This window comes from Nothoprocta perdicaria, unplaced genomic scaffold (assembly GCF_003342845.1).
Source record: "Nothoprocta perdicaria isolate Ctin4 unplaced genomic scaffold, notPer1 scaffold_42, whole genome shotgun sequence".
NCBI classification, from domain to species: Eukaryota; Metazoa; Chordata; class Aves; order Tinamiformes; family Tinamidae; genus Nothoprocta; species Nothoprocta perdicaria.
Genome location: NW_020455666.1, coordinates 535,092 through 555,194, shown reverse-complemented (window position 1 = coordinate 555,194; position 20,103 = coordinate 535,092). Strand labels below are relative to the sequence as shown.

Below are 20,103 nucleotides of genomic sequence, written 5' to 3'. Positions count from 1 at the left end.
TGACAATTTGGGGCATGTTCTGGTTAGCTCATATATAAAAATAAAATGYGATTAATTTTCACCGGTCAAATTTATAAATCTCTCAGGAAATTCCTAAATCACTAGACAGGGAAAAATCCCACTCTGATGCCTGGTATTATTGAAACTCTCATAATTATATCTCAACCTTTACAGTTAGCTCATTAAAATAAATGCACGTTCTCCAATAAAATGTTTTCTGGTGGGAGGAAAAACGGTCTATGTTTATGGCTCACAGGAACACCAAGCAAACTAGGCAGAAATAAAGTAAATAGAACACATAGATGTACTCAGCAATACAAACACAGAGTCCTTGAGGTACCTAACTACTTTGATTACCAAAGAACAACAAGAAGCAGCTGCCACTGAAGGACCCACATTGGTCTTAAAGGGCAAATTACTGGGCTTTTCAGAGTCATTTCACAGCTTCTATTACCAGCAACTTGCAGGCTTTGAGCATGAGSCCCGTCAAGAACAAACTCCAACAATTACCCTTTGCTTCAGCAGCTTCTGTAAAGAGCCTGAAGGGGTCTTAGTCATAAACTCTTCAGGTTTAATATACTAYAGTGGAATGCTTATCTACTTAGTCACACTGCTCCAAGCGTGAGATTGCAAAATTAATTTCTGTATTAAATGTCTGGGTATCAAGCAAGATTTCCTGCTATTACATGAATATAATACTTCAGGAGCTCATGTAGATTTTTAGAAGGAAAGTTTTTGCTTGATATCCCTGAAAGCTACCTGGTTTCATAGGAAAGGCTGGTTCCAGTGAACAACTTTTGGAAGTCAGCACATGCAGTTTGATATTTGTTTTTACTGGTTCCTGGTATCTCTTACCTGCCTCAGTAAATTGCCTCATATTGCACGTGCCTCTGAAGTCTCTATTCATTAACTGGGRGAGCAGCAATAGAGTTTGCCCTCAGTCTAAAATGTCCACACACAGACCAGCTAAGGCATTCCCAGACCCTGTCAAACATGAATTAAAAGATCAGATTTTTAATCCAGATTTAACTACACTTAAAATACAAGTTTACAAAAGTGACTGAAGCACTGATAATTGTCTCTCTGCAAACGCTGTTTGTATTATTGGCCAGGAGAGCTTCCATTGACACCAGTTAAGTCTGGATTCAACACTCACAGTGAACAGGGGTCTTCTTCTGTAAGGTCTGATAGATACACATTTGCAAAGTGGATGAACAACATCCCTATGGCTTGCTTGGAAGTGTCTAAAAACCTAGGGAGAGAGTAAAAAGAGCAGGTTTTAAGAAACAGACGAACAAAATATAGTAGAATACAGCAGAGTTAAATTTAACTAAAAGTATATCCCATTTTTTTCCTTAAAAAAGAGCACATGAATAACACGTTACAATACTTAGCTTGTTTGACATTGTTCCAGTTTCAATTCAAACCCTTGCTATTTTTTTTCTTTACGAGTGCTAACAATAATTGAATTGCACCGACTTGAGACCTTGGTGGTAATTTAAGGTCTAGTGAGAACCTTGCAGTTTTATCTAATGCTCACTAAACCTAGCAAAGTCTTTAATAACCTTCTGCAAACAACGAGTTTATCAACCTTGCTAAAATATTTCAGTCCTTTTACATTCATGTGCTTTTAGCACATTTATGGCACAGACAGGAACAAAATGCACATCACATATCTCTTTTACAAAATAATAGCYGGCTAATAACTGTTTAACCCACAGTGTTTTACAAAAAGCCAACACATGGTTTTTTCACCTGAAAGTATGAAATGACTACATCAAATTTCAACTATAATACAACGGCTTAGATCTCACTGCAAAAGAATTTCACCCCCAAAGGCTCTATTTCCAAGGCAGATGAATGAAACTGAAGGAAAACACTTCAATATTTACAAGAAAAGAAAAAAACATATATTTCTATTTTAAATAGTCAGGTACAGATTCAAGATTGAATCCAGACCCTTAATCATATTCTTTTATTACAATTTCTTGCACAAAACCTGAACTAGAAGACACATTATTCAATATGCTAAACATATGAGTTGTGTCAAAAGCAGCATGTAGGCAATTGGGTGCTCTTTACACAGATCAGTGTTTGCTTTGCCTGTTGTTTCCTAAAAAGTTCAGCAAAGCAAAACAGTATTTTATACCTCAGTTCATCTCTCYTCCCTGACAATCTCATCTTAAACTTCATCCTCTTAAACTCATCTCATAGCATTGGAAGCAGTGGTGATGGGGCAGGCAGTGCCTGCCTAATCAATGCTACATTGCATAAATGTGTGTGTGTATGTGTGTATATATACATAATGTAATATATATACACATACATAGGCAGAACAGTTCCAATCAAAAGATTTTGTATTCTTCTTTCCAAAATTTATTTCATATTTATCTTTTCAATAACCTAAAGGTCTGAATTAGTTTGGAAAAGCAACATTGTATAAGATGAATTGAAATTAGTGAAAAAAGTGTATTCTTCAATAAAGAGAACAGTAATTGCACAAACTTACAGCAGTCTCCACTATAATCAGCATGAGTTTCATAGGTACATAGGTACTACAATACAACTTTCAAAAAGTAAATATATATATACACACACACACACATTTTTACACCCTGTATTTTTATGGTTTATATTTATCTCTTGCACCACACTGTTCTCTATCTTGTACCTAGCAGGACTGCTGCAGAACATACATTTTGCTTATGCTTTGCYGAGAGCTTCTTATGAATTAGTAGCTCAGAGAAGCAAATCCGACCTACTGGTTCTTGCACTCCTGCAGACTGGTACACTGAAAGGTACAGATTTAATCAGACTTTGAAGAGAATCTCGTAAATATTGAAAGAGCTTTTATTTTTCTATGCATGTGCCAAACACATTAAAAAAAGATCTTGGTAAGATCTTGTGTCTTTGTGAGGAAGTGCAACTTGAAGCTTCATGCTTAAAATGTGACTTCTGTCAAGTCCAGGAAGAGGTTAGTAAGAACAAGCCGACAGGAAAACAGAARGGAAGGTAACTGTTTTGCATTGACGTTTTGCATTGGTCACTTTTTGCCCTTCCATTCAGGTATCACCATCATAAGCAAATGATCCTTCTTTCAATTCCTAAAACACCAAGGAACTAACAGCTCAAAATAACACAAATGGCAGCATACCATATCCTCCAAGGACGCCTTTCATGCTTTGGTTCTCTGAAGCGTTTTACTAGAGAAAAGGGGAAAAAAAGAAAATAAATCAGCAACTCTTAAAACAACAAAAATACAGGAAAGCAAAAGCAAAGCATCTTGCTGAAATGTTATCTTCTTATATAAATTAGATCTTTCACAAGTGCATTTCACTATCAACCCCTAAGGCGAGGTATGGAAAGATAAAGTGTCTTCCTTCTGTCAGCTTCAAGTTCCCACRTATCTATTGTTTAAGCAGCAATATACCTCCCAGGAAAAAATAATCCTTGACCCGATCACCATTGCATGGGCCTTAGTGTTCAGGATTGCCCATGCAGAAAATTTAATTTCAGATAGGAAGGCACATTCAGGATAACATTAGAAATGGCAGTTTCTTTTGCTCCCTGAGACCAAAACTCAAATAGGRAAATAGTCTTGCACTACAAGAGCAATCAACAGTATCAGAAAGAAATCTTAACAATTAATAACAGGACACATATAACATCTCACAAAGTACTATGTGTTACGGATGACAAACTCATTTTTTTGCCTGCAACTTGAATTCCAAAGGGAAATCAAGACACATTTTCTAAATCAGATAATCCCTTGACAGAAATGATGCTTATCAGTCTATAAAAAGCTCAAGCCAAAGATCAAATATTAAAAGTGATGCCAACTATACAACAGTAAAAGATAGATCATGTTGCTATTTCCCTCTTAATACAATTTGCAATACAAATTTATCTTCTGTTACAGTGGTAAGCTATTAATTCTTTGGTTGCTAAAGACCGATCAAAGAGAACTGAGTAATGACTAATATACCTTCCCTCAAGTCTGCCCTGTTGTCTTCCAACCTCCTGGGATTTTGGCAATGCAAATAAACCACCTAAACCATGAAAAAAATTATTTATGCTCCTATTCTAGAAACTCTCAGAAAAACAAGAAATTTCAAAACTTGTTTCTTTTCACACCTTCAATTTCAGAAGTCTGTGTACAGGCAAAAAGCACAGGAGCAATAGCTAGACTAAACACCAGGTTACCAACCTGTTTCTCTGGGCATTAGAGATGAATTTGGCTCTTAGATAGGATGATTTATATATATGTTTATATATATAAAGATATACATACCCACACGCGTGGGGGTGTATATATWTATGTATCTATATATATGTTACGCTCACCTAGCTCACAAGCCACTTAAAAGCAATCTCGATTTTATGACTCAGTTGCAACCTTTTCACGAGACAGACAATTTTCAAAGAATTAAGAGTCCTCATACAATAAAGTATTACTAAAATTATCCTAGTATCTTAAGAAAATGAGACGCTGCGGTCAATGTGCAGCATTTGCAAACACTACATAGCTAACAACTTGCCATTTTTCTTTCTGTGTTCTCACTCTTCTGGCAGCAGAGCAATTGTTTCACTTACAGCTATTACAACCACTAGAAGATAAAAAATGACATGGGGCAAAAGGGCTGCACATTTGCTCTGAAAACAAAGATGTAACAGCAAGATCTGCTACTAGTTTCTTTTTATGTGAAAAGCATGATTTAAATACAAGACTTTTGTTAGAAATACGCATATTCAGCTAAGTTAACCAGTTAACTGACTAGGAAAAGGCCTTCCTAATCATGCTATCAATTACTGAAATTGGTGTCATTTTTAACAATATATCAAAACAATAACAAGATCACACCTCTCATCACACAGATTTGCTGAGACGATCTTTCCAAAAGGCTGTAGAAGTTGTGACCTGATAAAGAGGTACTCGTATGTCTGAACTCCCTGAAAGGTTGCACTGTGACATCTGAACAAGCTGGGCCTTATTTCAGAGGCTGAAATAACCACTCACACATTTCTATACGAACCCAGTCCTAGCAGAAATGTTTCGTCACGTTGCCTGATGCTACCGTGGAGACTCACGTGAAATAAGGCTGCTTCCTCAGGCTGCTTTCGTGCCGCTGTACATCTAGTGTTGCAGACGGGAACCATGGGGCACTATTGAGGTTATGCTGCCTGCCCACATCGGAGCAGCGAGAGGTTCAGCTTCTTCCCCAGCACTGAACACGCTGCATTTTCCTCGCAGATTCCCCTTGGCAATTGGAGACCTGGCGCGGCCCCAGCGGAGCCGACAGACGGAGCTCAATCTGCCGGCTCCTCGCTGAGCGCGGCGAGGTGATGCCCCAGCATATGCTCGAACCCGGTGCGTGCTGCTGCACTTCATATTAATTCATTGCATCCAGCATCTCATGCTGAATTGCAAGGGAAGAAGGGATGCATATCTATGCTGGAATTGCTCAGGAAAGGAAAAATTTGAGTTCATTAAAATCTGTTCATGCCCAATTTCTAGGAATAATTGATGGCAGGGGACTATGAAAGGGTTTCTAAGTTACTTCAGATACAAGTTTTGCAGGAAGTATTCCAAAAAGGGGAAAATAGGGAGCAATAAAGGTTGTATATGAASAACACAGAGCAGATTAAAACCTCTCTGAACTGCCATTATGGAAAGTGATCCTTTAATCTGTACTTGTAACTAAGATCTCCCTTCTTCACTCCTAGAAAGAAAAACACATAGGAAAGACCTTGCTATCATAAAGTAATTACAACATATGTTTAAAAACTCCAAGTTTTTTGACTATTCTTCTTGCACCAGCACAAAACTGGCCCAACTCAAATGTTCTGGAAGTTTTTTATTCCTCTACAAAAATCAGCGTGTATCCATATGCATATATATATATATATATAAATATATTTGCATCCTGTAAGCAGGAAGAATATTTATCACTGACATTTTAAAATACCATATATTATTACATTTCTCAGAGATACATTCTGGCACTTTGCAAGAGGAATCTTTCCATTTCAAATAAAGATATAAGATGACTTTTCTAGCTCACAAATTGGAAATTCAAAGGAATATAAGCTAAAGGATATTCAACATGTTCATTTTTTTCCATACGTTGACCTTTCCATGACAGAAGCAGGTATTTCACCTGTACCTCCAGTGCTCGTCACATCTTCAGAAAMAGGTCAAAGAAAAATTATGTGAAAAAAGGAGAAAAAGAGAAASAGAAAAAAAAGGAGGAGAAAGGAGAAAAAAAATCTTTTCATTGCCCTCCCTCTGCGTTTCTGAAACCGGTGCTCAGTCAGGTAGACAGAAGAAGAAAGTCCAGAAGAAAGGGAAGCATGATCCTGTCTCCACTAACATATCCATAATACTGCCAACATTCAAGACCCAGAAGCAAAGTTTTTTGCAGCCCTCTTTGTTTTACTAGCTACATATGGAGTAAGAGCTGAACAAGTGAATTGAGCATAAATATCTGAACTAGAATTTGATTTACAATTCCCCATCGCTGCTTTCGGACAACTATATTCTTTTCAGGATGCTTGGTTACCGAAGAGTACACAAGCRTCACAAATTTGATCCTGCAATTTCTAAATATGAAAAAACTCAAACTCATSAAATCAACAAACTATCCAGATTCCAAGTTTTTAATTATAATTCTGAAAGGTATCATAAAAACTGTATCGCTTGCTGCCATCCTGCTGCTATCAGTCCTTTGGCMACAACAGTGGGTCAGTAGTGCCTTACGAATGAGTACACACACAGTAATAATTCATGAAAATCTGCAGAGATGATTCACACCGCTACCGAACGGCGGCTATCGCTGAACTTCATGTTTCCAGCGACCTTTATCGCCACTTTGAACTCAGCTCCTTTTCACACCACAGTAAATCTTTTTAGAGGCTTGCACTTGCCGTTTCATTTGATCCCTGCATTGTATTGTCAGTAGCAGCAAAAAAGGAAAGGGAAATTAAAGCCTTCTCCAGGTCAAGGAAAGCATTTTGGATTATCTTTACAAGAAATGACATTCCTAATGAGAACTGGCTAAAACAGTATCTTATAAAATGTATGTACGTATGTGCCTATATGTGTAAGCAACACATCACCTAATTCCTATGCACTTGATGTGACACAAAATGAGCACAGCACCTGCTGTACACTTGCAATAAAAGAATTTTCTCCCTCCATTTTTTAAAAGAGGGGTTAAAAATGCACTGCTTTGTTCACACAAAAGACCAAAAGAGCAACTGTTTTTGTCTTATTCCTCATTCTTCCATACAAAAAAAAGACGATGTACAATATTCTCAGAAACCCAATTTTTGGTGCACAGCAGTTCTCCCTTCCACAGGACATCCTTAAAGGTGATGGGTTATTTCCCTGCTTCAGAACCCCAATAATTCTCCTTTGTTCTTTTGCTTAACTTACCTAGCCACCACTCCTGGACATTAAGTGTCTGAGAATGAAGAGCCGACTGCAGCAAGCGATTCCCAAATATATCCAGGAATATAAAGCTATCAGAGAAAGATACCAGAAGCTGCAGTTTTGGCATGTTGAAGAAAACAGCTATGGAATAAGCAGTTCAAAGGAAAATTTTGTTCTAGCCCATGCTGAACACCGACATACCACAAAGTGCAAAAACTCACTTGCTTTCCAAAAAAAGCTGCTAATTTTTTTTGTAAAACAGAGAGGAGTGCGACACACACGTGCCCAGTCCCTTTGAGGATTCCGTGCCCAGTCCCTTTGAGGATTCCGTGCCCAGTCCCTTTGAGGATTCCGCAGAGAGACAGGTAAGTAATTTCCATAAAAAAGCCCATTAAACATGGACACTCAGGGAGAAACTTTACAGAAGCAATGGACACAATAAAGTTTAATGACCCAAGATGGTTATTCAGGGACATCATGAGACTAATGATTCAATGTCTGAAAAGCCACGTASGGCCTGCAGAATTGCACAACTTACCCCAAGCTCTTAGTTGCAAAGGCAGAGGTTAAAGCAGGGCTTTGGCTACAGCTTTTAGGTGGTGAAGACTTTATATTAGAAAGGTGTGACTGACACTCCTTATGAACCAGCAGAACATCACGGTCCGTTTTATTGCAAAACTAAACAACCCGAGTTGGGCTTGGCTGACGTTCAGCCCATCCCATGGCTACCACTGTTTGTCTTGACACAGCACATGTAAAATGACAARTCCACCCCAGATTTCAGCTAACACAACAAATGCCATCTATGCTTGATAAGCACGGGAGAAGTGCATTTACTGGAAGGTCCCTGAGTGAAACCATCCTCCCACCTGCAAAGTTCAGCTCTACAAAGGTTTTGTGTGAGCTGATGAACATCTTACTTGGCAATGGAGAGGAGGAGAAGGGAAAGAGAACAAAAAGAGGAGAAATGGTTGCTCCTTCAGGAGGGACAGAAAAATGCATTTTGAGGGGGATTTTTATTCCTAATGTTTACATATTTTACACCTAAAAAGGTGAAGTTGACTTTCTAAAATAGCTAAACTAGCTCAGCACGCAAAGAATCAGACACAAGTCCTCACCAGCCTATTTGCTATCTGCTATGCACGACAGCACTTGAGAGATCCAAAACCTCTGGTCACGGGCCCTACATAACCAAAGTGGCATTCAGTCCCAAAAGGCCTGTGACAGCAGAGCAACGCTACAAACAGAACACTTAAAGGCAAAGAGCATACGTGGCTAAGGAAGTATTTATCCAAACTCATAAACTTGGAAACAAGTGTTTTTTCTTTCAGACAGGATGTTATTACCTTTTTATTTAACAAAGGTAATACTGCTCTGTCAAGRCATGCTCTGTTTGAACAGTCAAAATGAATTACAATTTCTTGGAAATTACAGATGCAAAGGGATGTGCTATTCTGTTTCCTCAACAGATGGGAGATAACTGAAACACGAGCAACCTAATCCTCCAGTAAGAAAAGAACCTATAAGATTTGCTTTAGAAGTACAATTTAATACACGGCACGCTTGCAAACACTTTTATATTCTTAAAGGTTTTTAAACAAATGTACAAAAAATAAATAAAAAGGTAGGGCAGAAGAGAAATATATGCTACATATTACCTTTTGAGAGCTGAAAGTTCAAGTGGATTTTTTTTTTTTTTTGGCATTTAAAGTTAGAACTATTTGGGAAAATTGCATTATTTAGTACAATGTAAATAGAACCAATACACATTAATCTGTGCTAAGCAACAATTTGCCATTCGTAGCAACATTTTCACTACCAACACTCACAAGTTCTCCTCAATAATAGATGAAGCTTTCCCAACATGACTTGTAAGACAACAGATATCAATGAACTTTAGGTCATTCAAGCCAGTTATTTTAAACTGGCTCTTAGGGACTGAAAAACTACCAAAACACAGTAGCAAACTCAAATGTCCTTCCCTAAAACATCAAGTAATTACAGCAACAGATGCAACAACCTTCAAAACAGAAAGCAAATCCAAAATAGACATTCATACACATATAAACCTAAGAGGAAAACCGTGTTTTGCTTTGTAGAAAACGATGAACACAGCAAATATATCAAATCAAGGCCCAAGGTGGACTTAACAAGTGTGCTTACAGTCTATTTAAATTGCAAAGGGCTTCACTTATCACTTATTTTTTCTCCCCAGGCTGCTGAGCCTATGCAAGCACYGAACTGCAAGCAACATTTGCACTTAACACTGTAAGGCAATTACCTTTAAAAACAGGCAAACAAAAATAACAGGGTGCCTTTACATGCATTTTCTTTACATAAGATCAAATAAGGGGGCACCAGGGGCCAATTACACAGACATCTTTGATACAATGTAGTTAGCAATGAGGTATTAAGAGACATTAAACTTCTGTAATGAAGATGAAAGCATTCTAGAAGTTCCATGCATATGTGGATTCTTCTTAATAATAATGTTTTATACTGCTTAAGGTTGATGCAAGTTTCATTAAAACATCTTGCCACCATGAAAAAAATAGTACCATAAGATCAAGCTCTTTGCTCAAATGGAAAAAGGTTTTTTTTTTCCCTCTTTTTGATTTTAAAACACAGTTGCTTTTAAATCTTAGGCTTAAAGTCTAAGCGCAGTCTTACACTACTACATCTTCTGAGCTGGGCTGGACTCTAACCTCCTTCCCTGTTGCAAGCCATCAAGCTATAAACAATACAGCAATGACTGCAATGAATGTAAATACTCAGATCTTTTACAGCCTTTCCAAACACATTCAGCTGCAGTTTAGGTCAGTCCCAACTAGGGTTTAAACAAACACCTCACACTTACCCAGAGACCTGCTACAAGTCTAGAAAGAGGAATCTAGAACTAGAGCTGAGATGGAAGCTTTAAATMTCCATTAGCATCACAGTCATGTTCTCCAATACATCCCAGCAATATTTTGCAAGGCAGATAGAACAGGAATACAGTAATTTTTCCCTGTCATTTTGTCAAGGGAATTAGCACAAGAATCTGAGTTAGGCAAGACTGCACCCTAAGTCAAGATGACAGAAGTCAAAACATTAATATAAATATATTAACTCAMATTACAATACCAAAGCCAGGAACCCCTCAAGGAAAAAAATAACCATGAGAATCAAGTTCAGTGCATTCCCCGAGGAAGGTCCTTTCCTATTCTAGTTTAGTAGACCTGGGACTTGAACTATGAATCAAAACTATTAATTTGAGCTATGAGGAACTTGCACTGGGAATCCATTTTAGCACATTTTCACCCTGATCATTCATTCCATATGACAAAGTGAGAATACAAACAAAAATTAAGAGGTTATAAAATGTGTAATTCAGGGTTAGTGACAAAAAACAGTACTGTGTACTTTGAGCAATATGGAAAGCAATTTTATTCATTTTTCATCAAAATCTGTTAGCCCTATACCACTTGCAAAGGCATTTGTGTGCAAACTCCAAGCTTATGCTCAGTCTGCCAGTAAACTTGAGATGCTAAATATTATTATAGGGTATGCATTTTGCTGCGAGCAGGGAACATTTAAGTGAGAAAGCGCCATGTGAAAAGGTCTTGCAATTCCTATCGTAGGGCATGAGAAAGCAGTTCCAATTTTTCACTTCATCAGAATAATCCACACAGATAAGACCTCGTTAAATACTAGTTTGAAACTGTAAACTTCATTAACCATGAAATTAGCATCGCTGCAGAAACCAAAAATGCATAATGTATATTTGCACAAATCAGCTCCTTGGAAATTCAATTATAAAATATTAGTCAAGACCAAAAACTCATTATACAGTTTACTGTTAAACAACAGGCTAGCTAACAGTCAGTCCACGATTTCATTCTAATTAAACACTGCTAAATAATCTCTTCTGGATAATTTATCATTTTAATAATTTCTAAATGCTAACATAACTTACTCTTTTTCCTAAACTTTTCATAAAGTGAATGACATGCATAATTATACTTAGAACAATCTCATTATCTGGAACATGATTATATCCAGCAATTGGCTGAGTGATCAGAAAAGGTACTGCATTTTGAGCTAACAAGAAAAGCAATGGCTTCAAATAACCATTCAAAGTGCAACTTGGTTGGGGATTACAGATTATTGCCTAAAAATATGCACCTTAAAAATAAATAAATAAAATAAAAGCAAGTTTTACTGGCATGGTATTTCAAGACTTGATGCATTCAGTGACACTAAAATATTCATGATCTTCCACTAACAGGACATTAGGCAAATCATTAAAGTGCTCTTACAATCTTTATCTAACAAAGATTGAGGCATTCTGCAAATAATTTTAAGAAAGAAAAAATCCACCAAGGTAATGTAGTTTAAACAGGATATGAAGATGTCTCCCCTACAGTAACGGCAGGGGTGCACATCTAATCATACTATGAAACAAGACTGGCCTTCTGTTTCCAAAACAAAAAACAATTTCCAAATTGTTAGCCTTTAATTCTTTCAAGGTTATTTGCTTCTCTTAAAAAAAAAAAAGTTCAGTTGAGCAGTGGAGCATTTTCACAACACAATTCTTGCTTGGCTTTGTACAAAGCAAACAAGTTTGTCARAAAGACTTGTCGTCTTCTACAAAAAATGAGAACTTACAGCATTTAGCCGAGCAACATATTTGATTTATTACAGAACGCTGGGACATTTGCATGGAAGGATGTAATTTACTTAACTAATTTGGTCAACTCACCCATGCGACTCCAATTTTTTTTTTTTTTTTTTTTGCTACAGCTCCCCACCACATACCTAATTTTGGAATCATATATGAAAAAGGATGTCACTGAGACACCAAGGGGACTGAAGCTTGATTTAAAATGCACCAGCAAAGAGCAGACCACATCGAGGAAAGCAAGGCCTCACAGTGGGCAGAGAACAAAACCCTTGGGCATTTTAGGCACAGTTTACCTGGGTTTGACCATCGAGACCATGTCTGGGCCTTCCTGAGCCTTGCAGACAAAAGCAGGAGAGCTCTCCTGTGCCGTGTCCTATGGAGGTGCTCACCACCGCTGATTACTGCACTGGGAGCAAACGAGTAAGAAGTTAAAGCCCTTCCTTCTACCACGTCATGCCATCCCATTTCCTCCAGGYGATGGGACTGCAAGGAGTCTTTGAGCCAGCAAGGAAGACTCATCTGTTAAGTCAGAATATTATTTACTCAGAGCGTATTTAAACCRAGCCCAGCCTTTATCGCAGCCCCCGGGTAGTAGGAGGCTGGTGTGGATGCCCCGGTGCCGGTTTCATTCCCCAGCTCTGCCGAGCAGGAGGAGGGTTCAGCGGCCGGGTAGGCCCTGGCYGCGCCGGGGGAGCTGTCCAAGGTGCTCCGGGGGCCCAGCCGCTCCTCCTCGGCCAGGGGCTTCATCTGCAGAAGCTGAGGACTGACTGGGCATCTGCTCATCTGGGACATGAAAAAGTGACTGCTCTGTTTCTGGTGTCCCCTGCTCCTTTTTCCATTCCTCCTTTTGGAAAATTAGTTCTTTTTCTTCCCCTTGCCAAATCTTGCCTTTTACACAGGTCAGCGATGTATCAGACTGTTCTGGCTTATCCCTCGGAACATATTTTCTAAAATATCAAAACAATTTCTTTCAGTAGTAGGTGACCGGTGTGATTCTCAGCTGTAAGCCACGTACACATCTCCTCTTCGCCAAAACAGCAACAAAATGTTTCTGCAAAGAGATATTTCCTCTTTTCCACGCTCATCTCAAACTGGTCCTCACAGCTATTTCAGACTTGGAGTGCTGGAAACATCACATTTTCACACAGGCAGAAACACAAACCTTTTACCTGCCAAAGACCCAGGGACTACTCTGTTTCAATACTTCATYAACGCCACCACAGCTAATTTCTCAGCCACTCTTAAGAATCCAGAAATGAGCCCAGGCACGCTCCGATTAGTCACCAATCTTCTGACAAACACAATAAATAAACTACATGTATTTACCACTAGCTCACAACACAACACAGGGAAATAGCTTATGATAAACAGGATAAAGGGATTTTTTTTTTTTTTGGGTCCTCCTCACACCTTGGTGCAGTTTTGACTAATAAAACCTAAACATTTAGAATCACACCCATGTCTTAACGTTTACAGGAATATCRCGTCAATACCAGTCTCTACCATTACCTGTTAAATTTTAACCAGAGAATGTTTGGAAGGTGCTTTACGTACATTATACAAAACACATACAAGAAAAAAAAGAAAAAAGTCTGTGTAGCATCAGTAACTTAAAAAAATAAAAAATAAAAACAGAACCCAAAGCTAAGAAGCAAATCCATCTTTTAAGAGTCGATACCCAAATTAAGATAAAAACAATATAATAGCAAACTCTGAAAAGATACTATTTTCAGTGAACTGAACTGAAACGTGAACACGGGTTTCTCACGCTCACATTAAGACTTCCTGTGACAAAGTGGCTAAGTTTAAATAAACCAGACATGAAACAATGCAGACTCAGGAAAGAGGAACAAGAGCAAAATTAAGCTTAGAATGTAAAAAACAAGTTAATAAACTTGAAAATTGGTGGGCAGAATCCCAAAAGGCTACTAGCCCAACTAGATTTGCCAAGAAAAGATAATTTTTAATCAATTAATTCTCTCCTGCAGCATGTTACAACTTATGATTAGGAGAGAAGCAACAGAACTCGTCTAACCCCAGTGCAGTACGTGTCAGTTTTGATGCATTAGAGCATCTAGAGCGTCTGGATGAAGCTGTTCCAACAAGCCTCTGGTTTCATAACTGAAAACTTAATTCAGAGAGTAGTTAAGAACAATTCACCGTGATTAAAGACAACATCCTGGCARGCTCTGATACTATTAAATATATTCTCTAATGACCTAGACAACTGACGAGCAGCTTCTTTTTTCTAATTTGTGGACAATGTCTTACAGGGAGAACTGGAGATCACAGTGCTCTTAATGAAATGCAAGCAGTGGGTTTGKKTTTTTTTTCCCCCCTTTGGTTTTATAGGACTTAATTCAGTAAAAACAAATGCCAATTTCTACCTTTAGGAGGGTGGGGAATATTACGTATGAATTCAGGATAATTGTTGACTAGCTAAGTTATCCGCTATGACTAAAAGATTTTGGACTGAAGACCAAAATCTAAAGGCTAGAGGTGTAAAGTCTAGTTGCAAAAAAGTTAGCGATGCAAAATTAAAACTGTCCTTCATATCCTGTGAGATAGAACAAGGAGGCATGAACTAAAAATAAAAGGAGATTTAGACCTAATTCCAAATGATTTCTCCTGTTCAGAGCCAGAGATTCTGTATCCTCATCACATCTTTCTTAGCTGTGACTGTTTCCATAGTGGGTGGACACATCAGATGGGCTCATAATATGGGCAAAGTTAACAACCTTTCTTTGGCTGGGAGACAGGAGCCCTCTGTCAGCAGGACAGCGCATCATAAAATGAAAATCCAACACAGGACCACACATCTTCACCCTTACAAAGAGAAGGTCTCACTGATACCATTGATGATTCAGTTCCTAACACACATTTACAGCAATTGTGTAGGTGAATACACACACAGAAAGGGCTGTAAACTGGAATGTCAGATCCATGTCAGCTTTACTTTAAGAATATCCTTCTAGTCATTTGTAGATGAATACCTGCTAATAAAGCATAAAAGTCCTCTTCTACACTTAGTTACTATGACAGACAGAAACAATTCTTTTTTCAACTGAGTGGAAGCCTAGAAAAGGGCAAGCTGCTTTTGATCACCCTTTGATTTACAGAAATTCTCGCTCCTTACATGTCAAACCAAATATTTTTCAAAGGAAAACAGTCTCTGCGCATTCAGAGCAATTCTACAGTGTCTCTCTCTTGCTCTTTCATAGCCTTCTCCCACAGAGGGGTCAGAACCATTAATAGCAACTCAAAGTGTAAACAGTTTCCCATCTAGGCTCCTCTTTCAAAATAATGCAGTGAGTTAGCTCTTTACAAGTTAAATTGAAGTTAACAGCCACTCATGTTATCTTCAGCTCCCTGTTAACTTCTTAYGGAGAATTAGGAAAATGACAGAGCTGCACATGGAGAATAAACATTATTTAAAAGGGAGGCCCAAGCTCCTGCTTCTGCCCCCCACCACAGCTGCCATGGGGGTCACAGAAAAATTGCTCTATTTGCTGAGGTAACTTTAGAAGATTTTGGAACAACGTGCCAGATATTTTTCGGCTATGATGTAGAAGGGGTAGAAGCATGCGAACAGAATGAGAACGGAATCAACTTTTCCGACACCGAACGGAGGGGGACAACAGCTTTTCCAGCAATATCATCTGCCTACATGCTGTGCTCGGCTGGTCAGCTTCTCCTTCTGCTGGAGAAGACTCCCAAAACAAAGTGAAAAACAACAGAGCTGCCCACACTGTGACAAAGCTATTGTTCTGTCCTTTATTTATTTAAGTCTAAGCAACACTTTTTGCTCCAATCTCCTTTGGAGAGATGTCTCTTTCTCACCAGTACCATTAATACGACTGGTTGTGTTTCTTTGSCTTTTCTGCCTCACAATTACAAGCACTTCACTGACAGTCTCCTCCTAATAGTTTACAACACATCTAACTAGAGCAAAGCTAGAAAGTGCAGCTAACGATCCAGGCTTTCTTTTTTTTTTTTCCTAGCCTACGCTTTTCACAGTTTTTTTTTCTATATTCACAGAATACTCCAACATTTCTGCAAAATACAGAAAAAGAGTCGAGCAATATCGTTTCTAAGGGGAGATACTATCATGACATAGAATATCAATAGCTCATTGCATTTTGATACACAGGATACGAGAATAATCAAGACCTCTTCTTAACAGTAATAAAAATAAGTATAAAAATAARCACGATGTCTTCTTAGGAAGTTTTTTTGTTGTTTTGGTTTGGAAAGTGCTAAGAACGCCAATTATGAGGATGCTTTGGTTGACAAAACGTTAAAGTAGTGACAATATCGCCACTCGCAAGAGCAAGGACGACTGCTACGCACAGAGCGATCACAAGAGCATTAATAATCGTAACCGAAACTAAGAAGCGCGCAAAAACCAGCGTGCCGGGAAACTTTTACCTGAGCTAAAGCGGCACGAGGTGACACCGGTTCGACCGGCGGGATTTGGGTCTCTGCATGAGGGAAAGCGGGGGTATTTTTTCCCTCCGGCCCTCGCGGGGGGCGCCCCGGGGCCTGCGGCCTGTCCGGGAGGCCGGGCCGTGCTGAGGGGAGCGGCGGGAGAGGTGAGCAACGGAAGCGGGGGACGGTTAACGGTCACTCACGCATGAGGGTGCTGAAGGCCACGACGCCCAGGAGCCCCTGCAGGAAGATGCCGAAGGAGCCCATGAAGGCGCCGTTCTCGCAGCCGCGCTCGCCGGGCCGCGGCGGCGAGCCGGTGAGGCCGAGGCTGCCGTTGGGAGCCCCCATGGGCGCCCCCATGGCGCGGGCGGCGGGCGGGCGGCCGCCTCAGCGGCGCATGGCGGCGGCGGCGGCGACGTCGCGCGCGAGGCCCCGCCCCCCGCGCCGCTTCCTCTGCCGCCCCGCGCCCCGCCCCTGCCCGGCTGGGGGCGGGGCCTCGAGGAGGGCGTGGCCTCGCCTCACGCCCCCTCACAAAAACGACTAGCACCACTTGAGTTTTTTTTCCCCCTTTTTAATTTTCTTACAACCACTTAAAACCGTCATGTGCCACAAACTTCTATGATACACTATGTACAGACGAGACAGGCAAAATATCCATCCAAAATAGTTTTTTTTTTGCATTTTTTTTTTCTTTAAAAACCCCTCTGGGGAAACAGTTACGGCCCTTGGCAAATGGCGGCGGGGGCAGGGGGAGGTCGCTTGGGGCCCTGTGCGCGTTTCTCTTCCCTTTTGTACTTCAGTCTCACCGCATATAATATATATATTTTAAAAAGAAATAATAAAATAAAGCAACAGACAGAAGGGACACAACACAATAGGCATTAAAATCTTTGTTTAGGGATGAGCAGCTAATTAAAAAAAGGCGAAATACAGGAAAAGTGCATCAGTTCCGATGAGTCGCATAAGAGAGGCCCCCGCAGGGAGAGCTGGCACTCTCCGAGAAGACCTCTGATTGTCTATATATATATATATTAAAAAAAATCACAATTATTTTAAATAGAAACCAAACTGAAAGCAGAGTAAGATGGGGGGAGATTCCTTATTTTTTTTTTCCTATGAGGTTTCTTGGGAGCTGGAGCTCCACAGCTTCAGAATGGCCAAGGATTAATTTTCTCCTGGCCTTGGTCATTCGTGCCCTCACCACGCAAGCAGAATGGGATCTAAAAGAAGCTGGACATGGCTATGGGGACAAACCTCAACAACCTTTACTTGGTTTTGCTAGTTAGGTTTCATACATTTGGTTGGGAAGCAAACAAATGTTGGGAAGCCTGTTTGGGAAGCAGCAGCTTCCTTTAGGATTGTATTTTTGGCTTTCTGGGAAGGCTACCTCATCCAGCAACCTCTCCTTTAGTAATGGCTTTGCTTACGTTGTCTACAGCAAACTAAGTGGCTCAGTCACCATTTGATCTTACCGCTTTTGAAGCCTTTTCTACTACATTCAGGAAAATCTCACTTTGCTAATATGGTACCAAATCTTTGTACTTTGCTCCCAACAGAGAGTGCAGTGCAAGTAGCTGTAAATGTATTTACAATTCCCTGRCCCTAGCAGCTCGCTGCTCCCTCCCCTTCCTTTAAAACATCAGTGGAATCAAGCCTGAATAAGTGTAAAGCAAAATACTGCTAAAAGTTGTGACAAGAGACAGGAATTTTAACAGCCATCCTGAAAGTGGCTGTAATCTTAACAGTCGCTCTCTGTACGTGCTGTTTCTGTTAGCCCCATGAGGGACAGCAAAGGCCACTGGTGTCTTATAAAATTCAATAAATGAATTTGCCTCATTTTCTTAAAGAGCATCTTTCAGAAATTTTACTGTTAGAAATAAACTAGTCTTCATTCCCCAGGTTCCATTTTCTGGAAGGCTCACTCTTACCCACCGAATAGACTACAAACTGCTTACGTGTTAGGGATAATTCAAGAAGGATAACCTTGCATCTCATTTCTGGAGCTCTGATACTGCTCTTAAGGACTCCTTGGGTTGATGCACAGAGCACAGTACAGTAACTTGGCCATTTTCTCCTGCCCAGCATATCTAAGCTTAGCAGAGTATGAGTGCCACACGGAAGACACCTAAAGCTGTGAGGTGCAAAACCAAGACCYAGCAGTGCATATAAATGTAAGATGAGCAAGAAAAATCCTCAAACCTCAGCCAAACATTTTTTTTCCTTCTACCCTCCATATAAATAGTACATGAGACCAAATGAAGAGCTCTTCTTCTGGTACCAAAAATGTTTGGAAGACACCACTGCCTTCCTCCTGCTTTACGTGGCTACGGAGGACAGCACAAATCCCTGAAGCCCAGTTTAAATGTTGAAGTCACAGGAGCTCCTGCTGGTGAATGAGTGACGGTCTAAAGCCAAGTTTCAGCCACCAAGCTACCCAAAATTCAGTTCTGAGGAAAGAGAGCAACCAAAGCAGCRTATGAGCCCATTTCAAGTCATGACGAACAGATATAAGCCCAGTTGTGTCACCTGCCACACACACAAACCAAGAACTTGATACAGAAACACCATCCGTCAACGTAAAGCCTCAGTTACCCCTTTAAAACCAGCAATAAAAGAGTGCATTTTTTTCAAAGAAACAGAGTATACAGTATCAATGTGCAGCATAAAAACATTTCACAAATAATGAAAACATCCCTTTTGAAAATCTCAACTAAAACAGATCCCATTGGGACCAGACTGTCAGTGCCTCCCAAAACAAGGCAGAAAAAAGCCAGCCTATAAAACATGCCAAAGATGACCAGAAGTACCCAAGTAACCTCTGAAAGTGCCAACTGCTTCATTTACAAGGAATAGGGCATTTATTTTTAAAACTCCAGGTGCCATCTTAACATGTTCCCTATATCACCCTTTCAGCTCTCCCGACACCTGCTTTGGAGGCATCTGCGTGTCCATGGGGAAAGGGGGAAATGACCCATYTGGGCCATGCAGCTCAGTCCAGCTTGCAATCAGCTTCTTCTACAATGCAAGAGAATTCTGCAAAACCTTCAAAAAAATCAGTAATCAAAAAGCATCCTCTTCCAGCTCTGAGGTTCTTCTCGCCAAATTTCTCAAGACAAAAGGCTGGCAAGCAAAACAACAGTGTGTTTTTCAGGCCTAATGGCTCATCAGGTGGCATTAGGAGAAGAGAGTACAAGATGACCTATGTCCAACATAAATAGTCAAAATATCCATTTATTGGGTACCTATCTGGAGGAGGGCTGGGTAGAGAAGGAAGAGGTACTTTGATTTCAATACTTTGCTTATAACCTGGGAGGGAAATTGGTCTGCTTACACACTCCTTAACCCTCCTCTCATCCAAGAACACTGAGTTAGTGAGCAGTCTGCCTGGCATTTTTATTTTTTTATGTTTAAGTTAGCACTCTGGCCTGACCAGACAGTTATCCCAAGAGCCTTGCAGCATGAGGAAGCCCAAAATATCTTTGCTCACTACAGACAGCTTCATTGGCAGCACCCACAGCAAGTTTCCCACAATTGTAATGAAAAGTAGCTAAATCCTGTTACTTASAGGGGTATAAAGCAC

The 20,103-nt window shown here is 39.9% G+C and overlaps 1 protein-coding gene across 1 annotated transcript in view; it reads right to left on the bottom strand.

Annotated features, from left to right (window-relative positions):
* Positions 1–16,871, bottom strand: part of LOC112953107 (store-operated calcium entry regulator STIMATE) — a 37,190-nt gene extending 20,319 nt beyond the window's left edge. Inside the window, exons 1-3 of the mRNA XM_026046111.1 lie at positions 16,727–16,871; positions 3,155–3,203; positions 1,157–1,252 (exon numbers count right to left, since the gene is read on the bottom strand). Coding sequence (XP_025901896.1) covers positions 1,157–1,252; positions 3,155–3,203; positions 16,727–16,871 — 290 coding nt within the window. The remainder of the gene's footprint in view (positions 1–1,156; positions 1,253–3,154; positions 3,204–16,726) is intronic.
* Between the last annotated feature and the right edge of the window lie 3,232 nt (positions 16,872–20,103).